This window comes from Mytilus edulis, chromosome 6 (genome assembly GCF_963676685.1).
Source record: "Mytilus edulis chromosome 6, xbMytEdul2.2, whole genome shotgun sequence".
Lineage (NCBI taxonomy): Eukaryota > Metazoa > Mollusca > Bivalvia > Mytilida > Mytilidae > Mytilus > Mytilus edulis.
The window spans coordinates 34,947,543-34,967,482 of record NC_092349.1 but is presented as its reverse complement, the minus strand read 5'-3'; the positions used below and the strand labels follow the sequence as shown (position 1 = coordinate 34,967,482).

The window sequence follows — 19,940 nt, the reverse complement described above, 5'->3', positions numbered from 1 at the left end:
AATTGTTTATTGATTGTAAATCTTTCATACTCAGCTCATTAAAATCTCGCATTATCATTTCTGTAAAAGAATTGATTTTAGGAGGAAAAAAACATTTTCCCTGATATATCATGTATATTTGTTACAGTTATACAATATATTTGCTGGCTTATTTCTATTTTACATGCACTTAGTAACTAGTTCATTACTAATGAGTAGTTTCTTGTGAGGTTTCAAATTTCACTTCCATACACTAATTAATTATTCATATGATGGTTTTGTCATTTAGTCTTTATTAATTTGTTGTATTTTTAAAATTTTATAACACCCTAGAAGTTTCTTTCCTTTCATGGTACACATTTTAGATTCATTGTTAAAATTGATGTGCAAAAAAAGAAACAATTGAAAGAACATGGAGACAATTAATTTTTGCAGTTCATGGATGTTTTGATATACTTTTAGGTTAATGTGCAATATATGCTAATTGTTTTACATGTTTTAATAAGTTGTCTTTGAAGTTGTTTGACAAATATTCTATGAATCAAAGTTTAATGCCAGAAACATTTGTTTCAAACCAAAGTCTAACAGAAAAATACTGTTTTACAAATTCATATTCAAACAACCTGAACATTTTAGAACGTCCAGCATATCAATGTCTTCTGGAATTAAATCAGAATTTTGTATGAGATTCTGACAAAACAGAAATAGGTCCAAGAGCTTAGACATGTTTTAATCTCTGCCTTTGCTGATTTTTTTTTTCAATTACGATTTTTTTCATAAGTTTCTCAGATTCTGATTTTCTTTATAAAATTTCTGAGATTCAGATTATTTTTTTTTTTTATTTAGGAGTTGTTAAAACAAATCAAACATGTCAAAAGCTTGTTATCAAACAACATGTTTTTAAATTGATTAAAAGGTCATATGTAATTATATTATATAAATGTATTAAGTCTTTTGTCTCTTTTGGCTATTAGAAGCCAATTGAACTTTTAAACTTTGCTGCCACTTAAGGTCAGACTTCTAGTTATTGTTGCATATTTGGATGTATTGTCCTGTAATTGACCTGACCAATGGCAATAGATGGACAGATAAATAGCATTGTCCAGCTTAAAGTGATAAATTGTCAATTAGCAATTTGAAGTTTAATTTAATCCTATATTTTTTGTTAAATATTGTTTTTGATTTTTTTCTTTCTAAAAGTACTCAAAAGTTATTGAAAACTATAAGTGAAGTGAAACAGATGAAATCGCTGAAATCAATTTAAAAAAAATATAATTTAACAAACAATGCTGTGAATTGATTACAATTCATGGGAATCAAATATTCATGGATTAATTGTATTCATGGATTGTGGTAATCGAAGAATTTATATGTTCAAGGAAGTGTTCTTTTCCTATAAGCTTGTATTTTGACTTTGGCAAAACCATGAAATAATTTTTTTTTGTGAAAATGCAAGTTTTGCTAAATTCTTGAAAGTTGATTCTAACGAAAAAATAAATGAATCCTCAGTAATCCCAAATAAAAACTGATAATCTATCATTTAAGGGTTCAGGGAGATAACTCTTTAAATCAGTTAAGCGTTTGTAATAGTCAAGTTCATCAATGTATTTTAAGCATTTACCTGAAACAGATTGAAAATAATCTATGTAACCTAGAAGCTTAGAATATATTTTTGAAAATAGTTGACACAAACTTACTGATGATTTTAAGAGTTATTTTCCTTAACCTAGGTCTACCTCCTTAATACAGTTTAAAATAAGGAGGAACACAGATTCCCTTGAGGGATATTTAGTTGGTGTTCAGTTTTAGTTGCTTCAGCTATTGGTTTGATCACTTTAAGTATGTTTAAAAACTCTTCATAATTAAGTTTCACGGATGCAGGAAAATTAGATGTACTTGTTTAAGGTTACCTTGCTTCAAAAAATGCTGTTTTCCATTGTCTTTTGTTGCTATATAATTTAAAACTTATACCTGAAGCTTAATTTGACATTTTTACTGTTCCAGGTCGAGCCTATGGAAACTTAGGATTATCACACGAATCACTTGGAAACTACAACGATGCCATACAGTACCAAGAACAACATCTCAGTATTGCTGCTCAAATGAATGACAAGGTGGCCAAAACTCTTGCATACAGCAGTCTGGGTAGGTCAAATGCTTGAAAGCATATTGAGACACTCATTTAGAAAAATGATGAATAGAAAAACTAATCCATTATAAAAAGAAGATGTAGTATGAATGCCAATGAGACTACTCTACACAAGAGACGAAATAAACAAATTAACTGTACAGCCTTAAACAATGAGCAAAGCCCATACATTAGCTTGTATTGTTTTGAAGTATTCAAGATTGTCATCTGTCTTCACCAACTCGACAACTGTCAAGAAAAAATGTTTATGTAAGAAGCACTTGATTTTTTTGTCTGTAGGAATTCATGATAGAATTGAAAGACACATTTTTTGCCTTTTTTGCCCTACTTTATATGAGACTATGATTGTAATTTTAATCATGGCTTCAATAATCAAAAGTCTCGTACAATTAATGAAGCTAGAATGACTATAACACAATCCTAATTGTCTGCCTTCTGATTGATCTCATGTACAATTATAACCAAATTAACATAGAATTGATCGTATTATTGGAAAAAAGAGTGTACATGTATTTGTACCTATTAGCTGGATGTAAATGCCTAAATCAGTTGGAACAAAATTAGTTGATATTTAGTGACATATATTTATATAAAATTGAGATGTTATAGTCTGGTAATATATTTTTTTGAAAAATGGACCAAGAAATTCCCATTAGCATCGAACTACTAGTTTTCACATGGGACAGACAAACATCTATAAATACATTAAGGTCTTTATTAAAACTTTGGTGCCATAAAGAGGTGGTACAGAATGTAAAAAGCTATTTTTATGTGATGAGCCATTATTGTTTGACAAATCGCCTCATTCTGCCTCATTTCAGCTGATTGACGAATATCTATGTTTTTCCTTTGTTGTTCTTTTGATGTATCGGAGATCAAATTTAAATTGATTGATTTTCAGTTGAAATCGTACAAGATTATGATATTGTATTCATAGTAATGGACATTATAGTACACTGGTGCAATTTTTATCCCTGGGTTAATTTATGTTTTATGTACCCAGGAGAAAAGTTAATAGAGTTGTCAACTTTTGACAATACTTGGTGTTTTATGATGTTTTGATGAAGTCATTTGATAAGTAAATAAAAAACTTATTAATACTTTGACGTGAAAAAGGACAATACAAAAAAATTGTAAATCATCTGACCGATAAATGCAATATATAAATTGGTCTTTTTGTTGGAGTTTGAAAAAGGTCATGAAAATATAAAGTTATTTTTATTGTGATATTTGGTGTGGAAGTGTGACTCCGCATTTTCTTTAAATGATATTTTAAACCGAAATCTTTATTTAAATATAAAACTTATAAAAAGAATATTGTACATTAACATTGAATTGTAGAAATGAAGAGTGTTATTTTATTGCTTTTTAAATAGATTAAGAAATATAGAGTCTGGGTCTAGTAAAGAAATCATCTGTGAAATAAAGAAAACATTCAAATTTAGGTTGTATTTAAACAAATAAAAAATTACTTCAAATTTGTTATTTTAGTGTAAATGATTTAGAAACACTTGGGTTACATTTTGACTTAATATATTTTAATATTGCATTTGTACAAGAACACTTAAAACACAACAAAGCTACAAAAATCTTAAAACACATTGTTTACTGTTATGAGGTATAAACAAATATACTTAGCAAGAAAAACATGTAAATTGAAAGCTTATCTAATCTGAATTCCTGTACAATATACATGCAATACAATGTGATGCATATTCTTTAGTTACTTTACCTGCTTAAACCTATCCAAACAGAATCTAGTTACAAAGGGATTTATATTTTATTTGCATATGTTTTGAAAAATATATACTGGTATTGGCTTATTTATACATAAAATTATAGAAATCATACATGATCTTTTAAACTTATAAAATATGTTTTAGGACGAGTCCACCATGCTCTGAATAACCACACTCAAGCAGTTGAATACCTGAAGCAAGGTCTTTCAATAGCAGAACAACTTGGTCGCCATGAGGATGAAGCCAAGATTTGCCATCGCCTTGGTTTGTCCTTGTGGGGCAAAGGTGACCTTGAAGAGTGTCAGCTACAACTACACAGAGCAGCGGACTTGTTTGAGGGTATCCGTAGAGACGCACAACTCAACAGTGAATACAAAATGTCACTGTTTGACCTTCAAACGGCCTGTTACCAGGCTCTACAGGTCAGTACTGGAAAATGTTTGGTGCAAATTTATTTTTGCAACTTTCGTAGCAACATTATCCAAGGAATTCAAATGTTTGGAATCAAACATGTTTTCAGCCTTTATTATTAAAAATATACAAAAAAAAAAGTAAACTCCATTCTTTAAAAAAAGAAACCGATTTTACAAGCAAATTGCAAAAATAACATGATCGATGTAAAATTTAAAATGTATATTTAATATGAAAAACCAGCAAATACTGTACAATTAGTATGAAGATTTTCCAAAAAAGTATAAGACGTGCGAAAAAAGAACCAAACCAAACACAATTTTCATTGCATACAAAGGGGAGATAATTTATAACTGTTATTTGAGTTCTCCACATTTCTTAGGTATGAAGATTGCACTGTGCACTTTAAAAAAACTAAAAAATTTCTTTAATACTGTAAATTCAGAAATTATTGCGAGGTTTTTATTATTGCGAATAATGCGACTGAGTTGTAAACGCAATAATTAAAACTCGCATTTTGTAATATTTGAACTGACTTAAGCATGACTTTTCTCAAAATCGTAAAAATTAAAATCGCATTCAAGTGTAAAATGACAAAATCGCAATAATAAATGCACGCAATAATTTCTGAATTTACAGTAACATAATGCAATTTCAGAAATATCGATAAAGATAATCAATAGAAAAATTAAGACAGTATCATAAAACCAAAAAATCTAGAGATGCCAAAAAAAAAAGAGACTAAGACAGAAGCACATATGATTACTGAAGAATAGACACTTTCAAACAAACACAATATTCTGATAATTATTTTTTCAGAGAGTGTTGGTTTCCTTGGGTAGACATGATGAAGCCTTAGCAATAGCAGAGAGAGCCTGTACCCGTGCATTTATTGACTACCTCCTAGAGCGACAGGCTGGAGCTGAGGGTCTGTACAGGGGTAATATAGATCCTCCCCCTGTCACACCAGCTCAGCTTACCAGTATTGTAGGGAAACAACAGGCTCTTGTGATGTACTACTCCATTGCTGCTGGGTATCTATACTGCTGGCTTGTCACACCCAGAAATGGTAAGTTTTCTAGTTCTAAAAATAGAGAGATAATTTTCCGATATTTTATGCATATTTTGTATACTTTGGATGGATTTGTTTTCTTAGATTGAGGAAATATTTTTTGCGGATACACCAATCAATAACAAGTTCCTAACTAGACAAAAATTACATTGATATAAAAAAAAACCTGGACAACTGAAAAATTGATGACTATAAAAGCATTTTAGTACAAAGTTTTACAATTTATATAATTATATATTTTTGTCCTGAATTCACTGAACCAATGGGTGAAACATTTCAACCAATAAAAGATGCAGTTTTCTCAAGTGTTGTTGTCAATTTATCAGAATTTATATAAAAGTAAAAAAGTATATAAACAACCATACTCTATTTTCAAATCAGGAATAAATAGGATATATTTTAACAGTAATAATAATTTCAGTGTTTGTTATGAAGTGAAAGTTATAATGAATTGCTTTTTGAAATATTTGTAGGTATTGTAAAGTTCCATGAAGTAAATATGACAGAATTAGAAGCTGATTATGACACCAGTGACACACTGAGTATGAAGAGTGTTAGTTTTGGTTCCAGTTCTCTTATTGACCAGTATGTTGGCCACGTCAGAGAATCCATGGGTGTTGAGAGTCACAATATCAAGTAAGTTGATAGTTTGGAGCTTAAACAAGCAGCACTCAATCAATAAAAGCCCTCTCTGCACTAGATGATATGTAAGCAACAATTTAAGCAATTTAAGCAATCAAAGTCATCTCCAGATAAGAGAAACATTGAAAAAGTAATTTATTTTAAGTAATTTCAATATCAGCTTCACAGTCTATTTAATTCACATATTTGATGTTTATCAAGTTTTACAGGTTATTTATCAGTTGGTAATTAAATTCTATTTACTTTATTTACTTTGATGCATTTCACAAAAAAAATGTCTTCTTTTCAAATTTATTTTCTTTGATGCAGATCCGTAAACAAGATCACCATCATTGAAAATATTGATAAAATCCCATGAGACTGGAAATTTGATTTCTAACCATAACTTTTTACTTACCTTTTATAATTTATTTTCTTTGAAATAGTTATTTTAGTTAATAATTTATCGGTAAATATTTTCTCTATGTTTTTTTTTTATTAGGTTTATTTTATATATTATTTCATTTCATTATGTCACAAATATGTACATGATTCATATAACAATAATGTTTTTTTTTCTTTTTTTAAATGCTAAAAAATGAATTCAATTATAGAATGTAGCACAAATCTGAAAAAGACAAAACTTTATAAAAATAATTGTTTTGGGTTCAAAATCTAGACTGTTTAATAAAATCCAACTTTTTTTAACAGAGCGTCCACAGGGAGTATTAATAGAACATTTAACGATGGAGACAGTGAATGTGATGACGTCTGGCAACAGCATTTAGAGGAACTTGGTGACAAGCTCAATGCCGAGAACGACAAGACAGGATTCCTCCGCATGGTCAATCGTAATCACAAACTTAACAGTAGTAACTATAGTCTCAGCAGTTTATTCAGTCTTTCAACATTAAACGGAGTCAATTCTAGTTTTCACAGCACACGGAAAAACAGTCTACGCATTTATAACAAATCCGGGCACAATTCAGGGGCCAAAACTCCTTTGAGTGTTTTGTATCATATTTTGATTGAGCCTATGGAGGAGGCTTTAGAAACAGCGAGTGAAGATTACGGGGCAGGAACAATTGATTTGGTCTTAGTGCTACAAGGGGAATTGTATTTAATTCCTTTCTCAATTTTGAAAAAGGACCAAAAATCAGAATGTCTGTTCGAACGATTTAATATTAGTATTATGTCTTCTGTGACGAACTTACAAAATGCTCAAAAACACGAAAAACAAGGACGACCAGTTATTGATTCATCTGGTGCCGTTGTTGTCGGTAATCCTAAATTGTCTCCTGGGGCTAGTCAACACTGGATTTTTAAAGACATTCCGGAAGCGGAATATGAAGCACGTGTGGTTGGAGAACTCCTGACAAGTCGGCCATTAATTGGTCCAGATGCTACGAAAGCAGCTATTTTACACCAAATAGAACAGGTTGAAGTGATTCATTTTTGTACTCATATTTCATGGAAACTTTCATCAATTGTTTTAGCACCGAGTGAAAATATCCCCTCACAACACCGTTTCCCATCAATTGATTCCGATGACAGTTCTAGTGATATCACAGGTTTTGATGGTCCAGCTATGTCTGAATACCTGTTGACAGCTGCTGATATCCTAAACTTGAAACTTCACGCCAAACTTGTTGTGTTGAGTTCTGGTTACACTGACGATCGAGCCGGTAGAATTAATTCTGATGGTGTGGTTGGATTAACGAGAGCCCTGCTTTCTGCAGGTGCTAAGTGTGTTTTGTATTCACTATGGCCGGTCCCTGACGATGCATCAAAAATGTTAATGAGGTCACTTTACACTGCGTTACAAGAAGGACAATCTGTTACCCATGCACTTCAGCATGCAATGAAAGCAGTTCAGTCGGCCAGACAGTATTCACATCCTGCCAACTGGGGAGGTTGGATCTTAGTGGGACATGATATAAAGCTAAGCAGTAAGATAGCTTTGATGGGACACGCTATTTGTGAGATTTTACTGTCACCTGGACAGTGTAGAGAGGCAATGAGGGTGTTGTTACACTTGGTAAGAAAAATTCACATGCTTAAAATAATTCACATGCTTAAGATAATTTTAAACTTCTGTGATCAAACTTTATTATTGACACTATTTAAGTTATTATCATGGAGTATTAATATATTTTATAAGGATTGAAAAATCAGAGGATTCGTCTTTTCAAAATTTTAAGTATTATAGGTAATTCCATTCCAAGCTGTCAAAAAATTGAATATTATTTAGTATTTTGGTCTAAAACATGCCTTTATTTGCTTAAATTTATTTCATATGGACTCTAGTGAATAATTGTTTTATAGGCAATAACTCACTCACCTGGCCTCAGCTACAAGCCAGCAGAAAACCAACTAAAATGTTGTAAAATTGAGCTTCTGACTTGTGGATTCAAAACTTTATTGTGAAGATTATATATCTCCTTCAATGATTTATACTATTAATTACCATTCTTCAGATATGTATTGATCATTAAGGTGGTATCTAACACTACAGGGAGATAACTCTGTAAAATCAGCTAAACGTTTTAATTACATTGTGTTGGTATAGGAATATTAAGCTTCTCAATGATCAAAATTAGTGTTTGTCAAACTGCTATCTATCCAACCATTTTTTTCCGATCTATGATTGGTTCTAATTTTCTGAATTTTTTATATTTCCTTCATGGGGTCAAAATAAATATTTTGTAAAAATTTTATGAAAATTAATCGAGCCAAATTAATTTTAGTCAAGGTGTTGGGTACCACCTTAAGTACATAAATTGTAATTATACATTTTATCTTTATGTTTACAGATTGAGAAGTCGTTGATGAGAATTCACCAGGGCATTAAAAACTCTATGTATACAACCTACACCTCAATAGAGAACAAGGTTGGAGGTATAGCAGGATGGAAGGATTTATTGAAGGCTGTAGGATTTAGGTTTGAGGCTGGACAGAACGACCTACCCCCAGCAGTGTTCTTCCCTCAGAGTGATCCAGGAGACAGGCTTACACAGGCCAGCTCTAATCTACAGGCACTTCTTGGTAAGGGGAATGTTATTAGTTGTTAAGGTTTTACTTAAAAAAAGCCATGTTGGTATTTGTGTCAGGAAGAATGAGTATGGAGTATTTTTGTAATGAGACCAATTTATATACCAAACTATCTGTTTGGTTGGAAGATTTTAAAAATAAACTAGAACGTCACATAATTTCTTGCAAAGAGTCTTTCATAATAAGGACTTTTTTAAAAAGATTTAGAACTCTACGCGATAAAAAATTTCTATCTCATAGACATACTGGATTGTTTAACAACAACAACAACAACAACAACAATACTTTATTTTAAGAGGGTTACACAGTTAGCTATATAACTAATCTTCCCTGAGGCCCTCGTAATGAAAAATCAAACAAAACACAAACATATACTAGTACATTGCATACATACATTAGCATAAAAAGTCAAGTGTGATAATAATGTTCAATACAACTTGATAAAATGTGATGAAAAAATAAACATGATGACATGATCAGTTTTTTATATTATTTATACAGCTAGGTTGATTTCAATAAATGATCTGTTATTTTGTATTTGAAAGAATTAATATTTGTAATATTTCTTAACGGTATTGGCAAATTATTCCACAAGAATGGTCCAGAATACATAAAAGATTTTTTGAATAATTCTGTTTTTGGTTTAGGGAGTATGAGGTTTCCTTGAACAGCATTTCTCAAGGGGTACATTGATACAGGCTAAAGCTTACATTTCATTTTAAAAATTTGATAAAAAGATGAATATATTTCTAATTTTAGGATTACCACCAAGTTGTCTATCAGCTCTGTCTAAGTTTTTACCCAACTATGACGCTGGAGAGGCCAATATCAGAGTGGTATGTTTAATTACTTAATTATATGCAAACTTATTGAAATTTTTGCAGAGTTTTCTTAAAATGTAACTCATAATGAATTGGGCAATCTGTTGAAAATTGTATTTTAAATAGAATGAAATTGCTTTCCAACATGTATGGGTATGTTAAGAAATAAAATTCTTTTGATGATGTCATAAGAAAACCTATATTGCTAGAAGCATTGCCATAATGGTACTTTTTTTTCTCTCTATGTTTCGAAACATTTTGACATTTATATATTGAATATTTATATATATTGAATATTTACATGTTAAATATATTTGTTTTTTCCACACATCGTAACAATTAATCTCTCGTTTATCGTATTAAATTGAGAAAAACTGTTTTGGTATGACTTTCTGGAATTGTGTAATTCCATAAATCATGACTTCGTTATTTATTGTAAATGAAAAAGTTTGTATTGGCCTGACATATGGTATAATTATACTATCTTATTCCAGATGAGAGATATACTCAGCAAAATGGCTGCCAGAGAAGTCAATGTAGATGTACAGTTGAATGTTCAGTTATGGAGAGTGCCTGGTTGTCATGAATTCTTTGCTTCACTAGGTAAGGGAGATAACTTTAGTTTTTCAATTGAGCAGAAAATAAAATAAATATGCTGAATTTTGAAATGCAGGTTATACTGAACAGTAATTTCAATTTACTACTTAATAACACACAACATGCACTTTCACTTGATTTAAAAAGTCACAAATTGAATAAGGAAAAGAAATATACACATAATTTACATTTTTAGCTCACCTGGCCCGAAGGGCCAAGTGAGCTATTCCCATCACTTTGCGTCCGGCGTCCGTCGTCGTCGTCCGTCGTCCGTCGTCCGTCGTCCGTCGTCGTCGTCCGTCGTCGTTAACTTTTACAAAAATCTTCTCCTCTGAAACTACTGGGCCAAATCAAACCAAACTTGGCCACAATCATCATTGGGGTATCTAGTTTAAAAAATGTGTGGCGTGACCCGGTCAACCAACCAAGATGGCCGCCACGGCTAAAAATAGAACATAGGGGTAAAATGCAGTTTTTGGCTTATAACTCAAAAACCAAAGCATTTAGAGCAAATCTGACATGGGGTAAAAATGTTTATCAGGTCAAGATCTATCTGCCCTGAAATTTTCAGATGAATCGGTCAATCGGTTGTTGGGTTACTGCCCCTGAATTGGTAATTTTGAGGAAATTTTGCTGTTTTTGGTTATTATCTTGAATATTATTATAGATAGAGATAAACTGTAAACAACAATAATGTTCAGCAAAGTAAGATCTACAAATAAGTCAACATGACCAAAATGGTCAGTTGACCCGTTTAGGAGTTATTGCCCTTTATAGTCAATTTTTAACCATTTTTCGTAAATTAAAGTAATCTTTTACAAAAATCTTCTCCTCTGAAACTACTGGGCCAAATTAATCCAAACTTGGCCACAATCATCTTTGGGGTATCTAGTTTAAAAAATGTGTGGCGTGACCTGGTCAACCAACCAAGATGGCCGCCACAGCTAAAAATAGAACATAGGGGTAAAATGCAGTTTTTGGCTTATAACTCAAAAACCAAAGCATTTTGAGGAAATCTGACATGGGGATAAAAATGTTTATTAGGTCAAGATCTATCTGCCCTGAAATTTTCAGATGAATCGGTCAATCGGTTGTTGGGTTGCTGCCCCTGAATTGGTAATTTTGAGGAAATTTTGCTGTTTTTGGTTATTATCTTGAATATTATTATAGATAGAGATAAACTGTAAAAAGCAATAATGTTCAGCACAGTAAGATCTACAAATAAGTCAACATGACCAAAATGGTCAGTTGACCCGTGTAGGAGTTATTGCCCTTTATAGTCAATTTTTAACCATTTTTCGTAAATTAAAGTAATCTTTTACAAAAATCTTCTCCTCTGAAACTACTGGGCCAAATTAATCCAAACTTGGCCACAATCATCTTTGGGGTATCTAGTTTAAAAAATGTGTGGCGTGACCTGGTCAACCAACTAAGATGGCCGCCACAGCTAAAAATAGAACATAGGGGTAAAATGCAGTTTTTGGCTTATAACTATGAAACCAAAGCATTTAGAGCAAATCTGACAAGAAGTTAAATTGTTAATCAAGTCAATATCTATCTGCCCTGAAATTTTCAGTTGAATCAGTCAACCCGTTGTTGGGTTGCTGCCCCTGAATTGGTAATTTTGAGGAAATTTTGCTGTTTTTGGTTATTATCTTGAATATTATTATAGATAGAGATAAACTGTAAACAGCAATAATGTTCATCAAAGTAAGATCTACAAAAAGGTCAACATGACCAAAATGGTCAGTTGACCCGTTTAGGAGTTATTGCCCTTTATAGTAAATTTTTAACCATTTTTCGTAAATTAGAGTAATCTTTTACAAAAATCTTCTCCTCTGAAACTACTGGGCCAAACTAATCCAAACTTGGCCACAATCATCTTTGGGGTATCTAGTTTAAAAAATGTGTGGCATGACTTGGTCAACCAACTAAGATGGCCGCCACAGCTAAAAATAAAACATAGGGGTAAAATGCAGTTTTTGGCTTATAACTATGAAACCAAAGCATTTAGAGCAAATCTGACAATAGGTTAATTTGTTAATCAAGTCAATATCTATCTGCCCTGAATTTTTCAGATGAATTGGACAACTGGTTGTTGGGTTGCTGCCCTCCAAATGGTAATTTTTAAAGAAATTTTGCCGTTTTTGGTTATCTTGAATACTATTATAGATAGCGATAAACTGTAAACAGCAATAATGTTCAGCAAAGTAAGATCTACAAATAAGTCAACATGACCTTAATGGTCAATTGACCCCTTAAGGAGTTATTGCCCTTTATAGTCAATTTTTAACAATTTTCATTAATTTGGTAAATATATGTAAATTTTTACCAAATATAGTTCTCTGTTACTAATGGGCAAAGTTCATTATAGATAATATTGTAAGAAGCAAAATCGTTCAGAAAGTAAGAACTTCAAACACATCACCATCACCAAAACACAATTTTGTCATGAATCCATTTGTGTCCTTTGTTTAATATGCACATAAACCAAGGTGAGCGACACAGGCTCTTTAGAGCCTCTAGTTATATTTTGTATTGTAGGTTTAGATTTGGTAGAAGTGGGGAGAGATGATGTTACTCTGCGACTTGGTAAACAGGCAGTCAGACGACAGTTACAATTTGCCCTTCAATCACTGGTGGCAGTCTTTGGTAAGAAACATTTCTTCTTTACAATTTAATTTCAGCAAACAAATGAAGAAACATGCAAAATTTCAACTTAATAAAAACTTTTCCCCCCCAAAAAAAACAAGTTCAAAATACAAATGAATAAGTTTTAACTGCATATAAAGGAAAGTAACTCCAAATTATGCATTGTTATTGATATTCAGGTTTCATGAATTTTATTATGAAGCAGTGTTTCTCACAATTTTTTTGATGATTTAGTTGATTTTGGAATCACTATCTTATCATAGGAATTGAGAATAAGACATGAACTTAACTTCAATATATATTTAAAAACTAAAAACTCTATATAATTGGAACAGTTTCAGGAAAAAAGTAAGTATTGCAAATGATTTAAAGGAAGTGTAAGGCTCAGTTAACTTCATATGAATATTCTCAAAATCACTGATAATTTTTCACATTTATTATATTAATCTATTTTTAATTTTTACAGACACACAAGAAGCTCCGAGATCATTAACCATGGACAGTTCTAGTAGTTTGGAAAGTTTATCCTCATCCCACAGTGGTTCAACATCTACTTCTAACTTCTCTAAAGGAAGTACACCACCCATATCACCACGGTGTGGGAAGAAAAAGTCGCTGTTTAATCCCGCAGAAATGGAGAAGATGAGGATGATGACTAAGATGCAGCTGATGAACCAGGTAGGTTGTTACCATGGAGATGAAAATCTTGATCTTCACCCTTTGACCTCTGTTGTGAACTGTACTGGTGCTTTCTTGTTTTATTCACATTGTTTTTGTGAGAGGTTGGAACCAAAAAATGTATTTTTAACAAATCAGGTTTTCAATGATGCTTTATGCAAACAAGAATGATTCCATGAAATATGACAACTTTATATTATTCAACCTGTAGTTTCATATATTTGGATTATGACTTGAACCAATGTGTAAAAAAAGGTTCGGTAAACAATTAGGAATTATTGGTATTTACTAAAAGCTGCACATTAATGTTTAGTGCCATGTTGAAATTTCTATATATGTATTTTACTAAAAAATGTGCAAAAGATCAGAAAAAAACCCAGAATGAGATGCAGCAAAAAATACTTTTTAGTTTCAGTTATAAAAAAAAAGAAGAAAGAAAGAATTCATAAATTGATTTAAAAGTGAAAAATTATTCCAAAAATAAATAAAAATTCTGAATTTTAAATCATTGACAGTTGTTCTATTATCATGATTATGTGATACATGTATTTTATAATTATAAAAACATGGCATAAATGTTGAATTTTTTAAAATATTTTTTATTCTGTTAATTTTAGGGAGGATTGTCAGGGAGAAAAGTTTCATCCAAAAGTTCAAAGTCCGGGCCAGTTGATCCATCACTTAACCTGTCACATCAAAACAAGATAAAAAATATGTATCCTCCTTCAAATGCCACAATGGCTTTACATTCCGATATTGATGAGATGCAGGAGATCGTCAGTGAAAACAGTGAAAGTGAATTCGACTGTCGCAGAAGTGAGGGGGCAGGAAGTTGGAATGATTTTCGCATGCAAGTTTCGTCAAATAATTCTGAAAGTGATGGAAGTACAATTCCTGAAGGTCGCCATTCTTCTGAATCAGAGCCTTTAAAAACAATCGAAGAACATGTTGATGATACAAAAGTAGAAATTTGTGAAGAATTTGAAGAATATACATTTAGTCGGCAAGCAAGTGAAATGAGTGCCGATGGTGATCAATATTCTCATGAATTTGATAGAGAGGATAGTAATCGGCAATCAAACATGTCTGCCGCAAGTAGTGATGTAGAAAGAGCATACTTTGAAAATCAAAACATGAATCGAAATTCTTATTCTGACAGTAGTCAGATGGACGATGCCTTTCATAGAGACGATCTAAAAAGGCAGTCTGATATGTCTGATACAAGTGGCATTAGTGACAATTTCATTACATCGAAAAGTTTGACGCTGACTTTACCGTCTGAATTGGTTACGGAAAGTGGACAGTTGTCCAGTGAGTCTGGAATTCATTCAGAAGTGACTTCAAATCAAAGTGATGCAAGTCAACAAAGCATGGATGTTTCACAATTTCCTTTGAATCCATCGGAAATTGCGTTGCGTGTGTTAGCAGACGTCGGCCCTGAACATGCTGCTTTAGAGGAAGTACAATCTCAAAGTATTGCAGTATCTCAAAAAGAATCTTTTCAACAAAGAACAAAGTTTTTCAATTCTTTGTCTTCAGGAGGAAACTCATCCAACTTTAAAGCAGTTCAGCAGTTAATGTCAGGTGGTTCTGTACCAAATACTCAAAACTCTTCAGAAAAAATAAAACCACCTGTTCCTCAACGAGGGGTAAAAATGCCTCCTCCTATACCTGCTAAACCGAAACCGTCACAGAATCGATCAGAAAATTTTCAAAAATTAAAATTATCCAATCAGAATTCAGGGAATAATTCAGTGCAAACAAACAAACCATTATCAGAACAAGAGAAGTCAGAATCTTATGATTTTGAAGATGATTTATCATATACAATTACTACTTCCTCTAACCGCAAAGGTGTCAAAATATTGAAATCTGGAGATTCAAATTCAACTTTTAGTTCTTTTAAACCTCCACAAAAAGGAAATCTTCTCTTGAACAGTAGTCGTCCAGAAAGTAGTGCTAGTTTAAGTAGTGTTTACTCCACAGGATCCTCCGTCCAAACAGTGATTCATCGCTCACGTAAAGGAATGTCACCAAATATAGCAGCAAATATTCATTCCCCAGAACAGTTTACAAATGGACGTAGGCAAAGCCCGGCAACATCAGGTTCTGATAATGATATTAGAATCAGAACAGGGCTTGCACATAGCTCATGGTACAATGTAGACAGTGACAGTTCCCAGAATGCATTATTTGAAAAAAGATGTTCGAATAGTTCGTTAAGTAGTACTTCCTCTTTCTCTGATGTCAATAATCAGAGGAAAACAAAATCTATTTTAAACGGTTCACCAAACAATCCTCGACCAAGGGGTAAAAAACCGAGAAAACGGGTCAGTTTTTCCGACTCTGAACCAAGTGATTTAGATTCCTCTAATCATAGTCGGTCATTGCATGATATTAGTCCAGTAGATGGATATGTTAGTCCCTTAAGTAGGAGTAGAAATATTTATCAGGGATTTCACAGTCGAACGCCATCACCTTATGCCAACAAAACAGTGCCAAAACAAAATCAAAATTCCGCTGGAAATGATTCTGTGAAATGGGAACCAGTGATCAATGGTGGCGTGCCAAATCCTCTTATGATTAATGGAACATTAACACAAGAACAAGTTTTAAATGGAAGTGTTCCAAATTTGACAGGAAATAGTGCTGATAATTCTAATTTTAGAGCCAGTACTGGGACTATTCCAAACTATAGCAATACGAATGGAAATATGCCAAATTATTATCCTAACAGCAATGCAAACATGACTGGATTTAGTGGAACGACTTTTATTAAACAGGGAACAAGTTTTTCTCCTCAGTCAATAGGAAACGGTAGAAATTTATCAACTTTTGGTCAAAGTGCATTTAATCATATGTCTTCTCAGCCTCAAAGTAATTTACAGTCGACAAATAACATGAACAATGGCTCAATTCCTAATTTTAATGGTACGACATTCAACAAACGGCCGAACAATTTAACATCACAATCATCCAACCATATACAAATGCTTTATTCTGGACAGCAAAGACCTCAGTCCAGTAGGCCACAGCAAGTGATGCAATCTTCAAAATGTTAATGGGATGTTTTAAATTTTTATAGTTCATGTATTTCAAGCCTTTTACGTTTCAATTTTCAGCTTGACTGTGTAAAAGAGTTCCTGAAAGATTCTCTCATATATTTTTTAAGTTCTTGCAAAATAAACAAAATTTGGTTTAAATTTAATAAAATGGATCAAACATTATGCATATATACTTTTTGAATAACGTAAATACATTAATGAAAACTAAGTCTGGCCCTTTTTCCTTTTTTTAGTAAATTTGACAGAGTGAAAATCCCCCATAGAAGCAAAATGGAACATTATGTATATTCAAATATTTTTATAAATCAAGGTAAAATTAATTTGATACATTTTGTTTACTTATTTCAGTTAGATGAACTCCCAAAATCTTAATCCTTTTTTCCCAAACCTGATGTTTTTTTCAGGTGAGAAGGAGTCATATTTTTGTGCTCTGAAAAAACTGTTTGTGATTTATGTCATATTGAATCGATAAACCTTAATATAAGCAATACGTTACTATCCATTTTTATAACAGATGTGCAATTTAAAAATAATATTTCTTTCTTCATTTGATTTACATGAACAGAAAAGGATTTATTATCTATATTAGATTTTCATTTCATTTCATTTAGCCTATTTAAATTTAGAATTTCAAATCTAACAGGTCATTTTAATATGGAACTAATTGAACTCATTAATTTATGGTGAAAAAGATATTTCAAAACCTTTAAGATACCTTATGTTGAATTTAGAATAGAATCAAGTTTACAATTTTCTGTATTTCTCTGAAGAAACATTTGAAAGAACCAAGTAAAAAGAAATCATGTAGCTCATATTTAATCTGTTCTCATTTGGGCTTGGGTTTTGTAGGTCTATTTTTAACTTAAGATCTTTACATACAGTATTTCGTAGAACAGTAATATGTTATAGATTTCCGCTAATAAAAACTATTTTACAAATATTAACATATGTACGTCACAAAATAATGGTTTGGAAAATTTACAATTCAACACATTTACTACCAACACACTGACAAGGGATAAGGAACGGTTGTATGAGTAATTGCATCAATATAGAAAGTTTGTAACAGTTTATGACATATTTAATGTTCACAAATTTTTGAAAAAGATTTTAATCAAGTTAAGAATTACTTTTATTATTTACATATAGAACATATATATAATGAGTTCTGGAAGATCTGTCTCTTTACGTATACAGGTTTTTGAATAATTGAATCTCATATAAATATACAATTGTGCATATAAAATATTTCAAACACATTCCATTTACTTTATTAATGTATAATTTTGCCATTCCAAAAATAATCAAAACAGTGATGTACATTTTCGGTAGCATTTATTTATCATTTTGTATATATAATTATTTGTTTATGATATGTATATATTATTGTATATTTTTCATTGTATATAAAATATCATTGTCATCCTATCTGACATATCAAAAGAAATAATTTATATTCTTGCCTTTAATCAAGAGGCAAAATAAAATATGAAAAATCCTTATTCCTTGTTTTTGTTGGTGTAATTTGAAAACAAATGAAGGACTGGAGTAGGTACACAGAGTTTAATAAACTGGTTCATCATCAAATTTAAAGGTAACTTAACCGTGATAACATGTTATTTTGGAGTTATTAAGATTTGTGGACACTAATTTTCGTTGATTTCACAGTTAAGGCAACCAAAAGTTACTTTGTTGTCAATATAATGGAATTTGATCTGACACATACAAGTGAGAGGTTTAGCTAGCCATAAAACCAGGTTTAAACCACCACTTTCTACATTTGAAAATGCCTGTACCAAGTGAGGAATATGACAGTTGTTATCCATTCGATTGATGTGTTTTATCATTTGATTTTGCCATTTGATTAGGGACTTTCTGTTTTGAATTTTCCTCGAAGTTCAGTATTTTTGTGATTTTACTCTTTATAAAGAATAAGTTATGAAACCCTGACATACATGACATATTGTTGGTACCCTGAAAATAGCAAATTTTTTTTTTCTCTCAACAACAAAAATTGATACAAATGAAAATTGAAATGAAATTATAGATTGTCCACTTGGTCATTCCTGCTCACAGTCACACATGCTCACAATGATCAAGAGAAATTTTGTGTGTCTTTACAGTACACACAAAGTGAATTGTTAAAATCTCCCTCTTCCTGGCATTGAGCTAAATGCTGTCAGAACTATATAACTGCTGATGCACCAGTAGTGAAGTAGTTGGAATTTTGCAAAACATTTATGCAACACTTGTTTCTGGTCATAACATTATTTTTACTTTTTCTGTTTGACTGGTATACTTCATAAATAATGTTATCCACCGATTACAGTCTCAGTGTTAATCACATCATATAACTTTAACCCAATGACTTAAAGTGGACATATAGTTGTTAATTTCTGTGTCATTTGGGATCTTGTGTTGTCTCATTTACAATCAAACCACATCTTCATTTTTACTCAACAGTAGGAACAACAGTGGAAAGCTCATGTATGCCTGGATTGATTTTTTCACAATATTATATGTGTGTTTTGGATAAAGTAACTTTTTCACATGCTGTACCATAAACATAATCAAAGAAAGACGAAAGATACCAGATGGACATTCAAACTAATAAGCCGAATATAAATAAACTCATCACAGATACCAGAATTGAAATTTTATATTTGCGCCAGACATGTGTTTCGTTTACAAAAGACTCATCAGTGACACTATAAAAAAAATGTTAAAAAGGCCAACTAAAGTACGAAGTTGAAGAGCTAGAGTTTGTTTGACTTGATTTACAAGAAACTTAAGAGACTTGTAATAGGTCAGTTCGTTTGCTTTGTGTGTGTGATTTTTAACTGTGCATGTACTGGTTTTGTGCCGTGGATGGATACCCCATTTCCTTTGTTTTACAATAATTTGAATGTCTTTTAGAAGACATTTTTTAGAATAAAATGTACTAGCACTAGTATGCATGAATCAAACAAAATAGTGTTGACAGGATTGATGAATGTAGACTTGCTTTTGATTTTGAAAATTTTTCTGGTTTGTTTTAAAGTAAAAGGACCTTTGTAACTGAACTTTGATGTATGCACTTCTGATTTCAGACATTGGTGGTTGGTG

General features: G+C 31.8%; 1 protein-coding gene across 3 annotated transcripts in view; it reads left to right on the top strand.

Annotated features, from left to right (window-relative positions):
• The window catches only part of LOC139527572 (tetratricopeptide repeat protein 28-like), a 121,144-nt gene extending 102,807 nt beyond the window's left edge, over window positions 1-18,337 (top strand). For all 3 annotated transcript variants that reach the window (XM_071323083.1, XM_071323085.1, XM_071323086.1), the window contains 11 exons: window positions 1,984-2,124; window positions 4,012-4,289; window positions 5,098-5,347; window positions 5,824-5,986; window positions 6,683-8,009; window positions 8,785-9,016; window positions 9,782-9,858; window positions 10,338-10,446; window positions 12,985-13,092; window positions 13,559-13,770; window positions 14,388-18,337. In XM_071323083.1, the coding sequence (XP_071179184.1) occupies window positions 1,984-2,124; window positions 4,012-4,289; window positions 5,098-5,347; window positions 5,824-5,986; window positions 6,683-8,009; window positions 8,785-9,016; window positions 9,782-9,858; window positions 10,338-10,446; window positions 12,985-13,092; window positions 13,559-13,770; window positions 14,388-16,832 (5,342 nt within the window). In that variant the 3' untranslated portion in view covers window positions 16,833-18,337. The remainder of the gene's footprint in view (window positions 1-1,983; window positions 2,125-4,011; window positions 4,290-5,097; window positions 5,348-5,823; window positions 5,987-6,682; window positions 8,010-8,784; window positions 9,017-9,781; window positions 9,859-10,337; window positions 10,447-12,984; window positions 13,093-13,558; window positions 13,771-14,387) is intronic.
• Window positions 18,338-19,940: the final 1,603 nt, after the last annotated feature.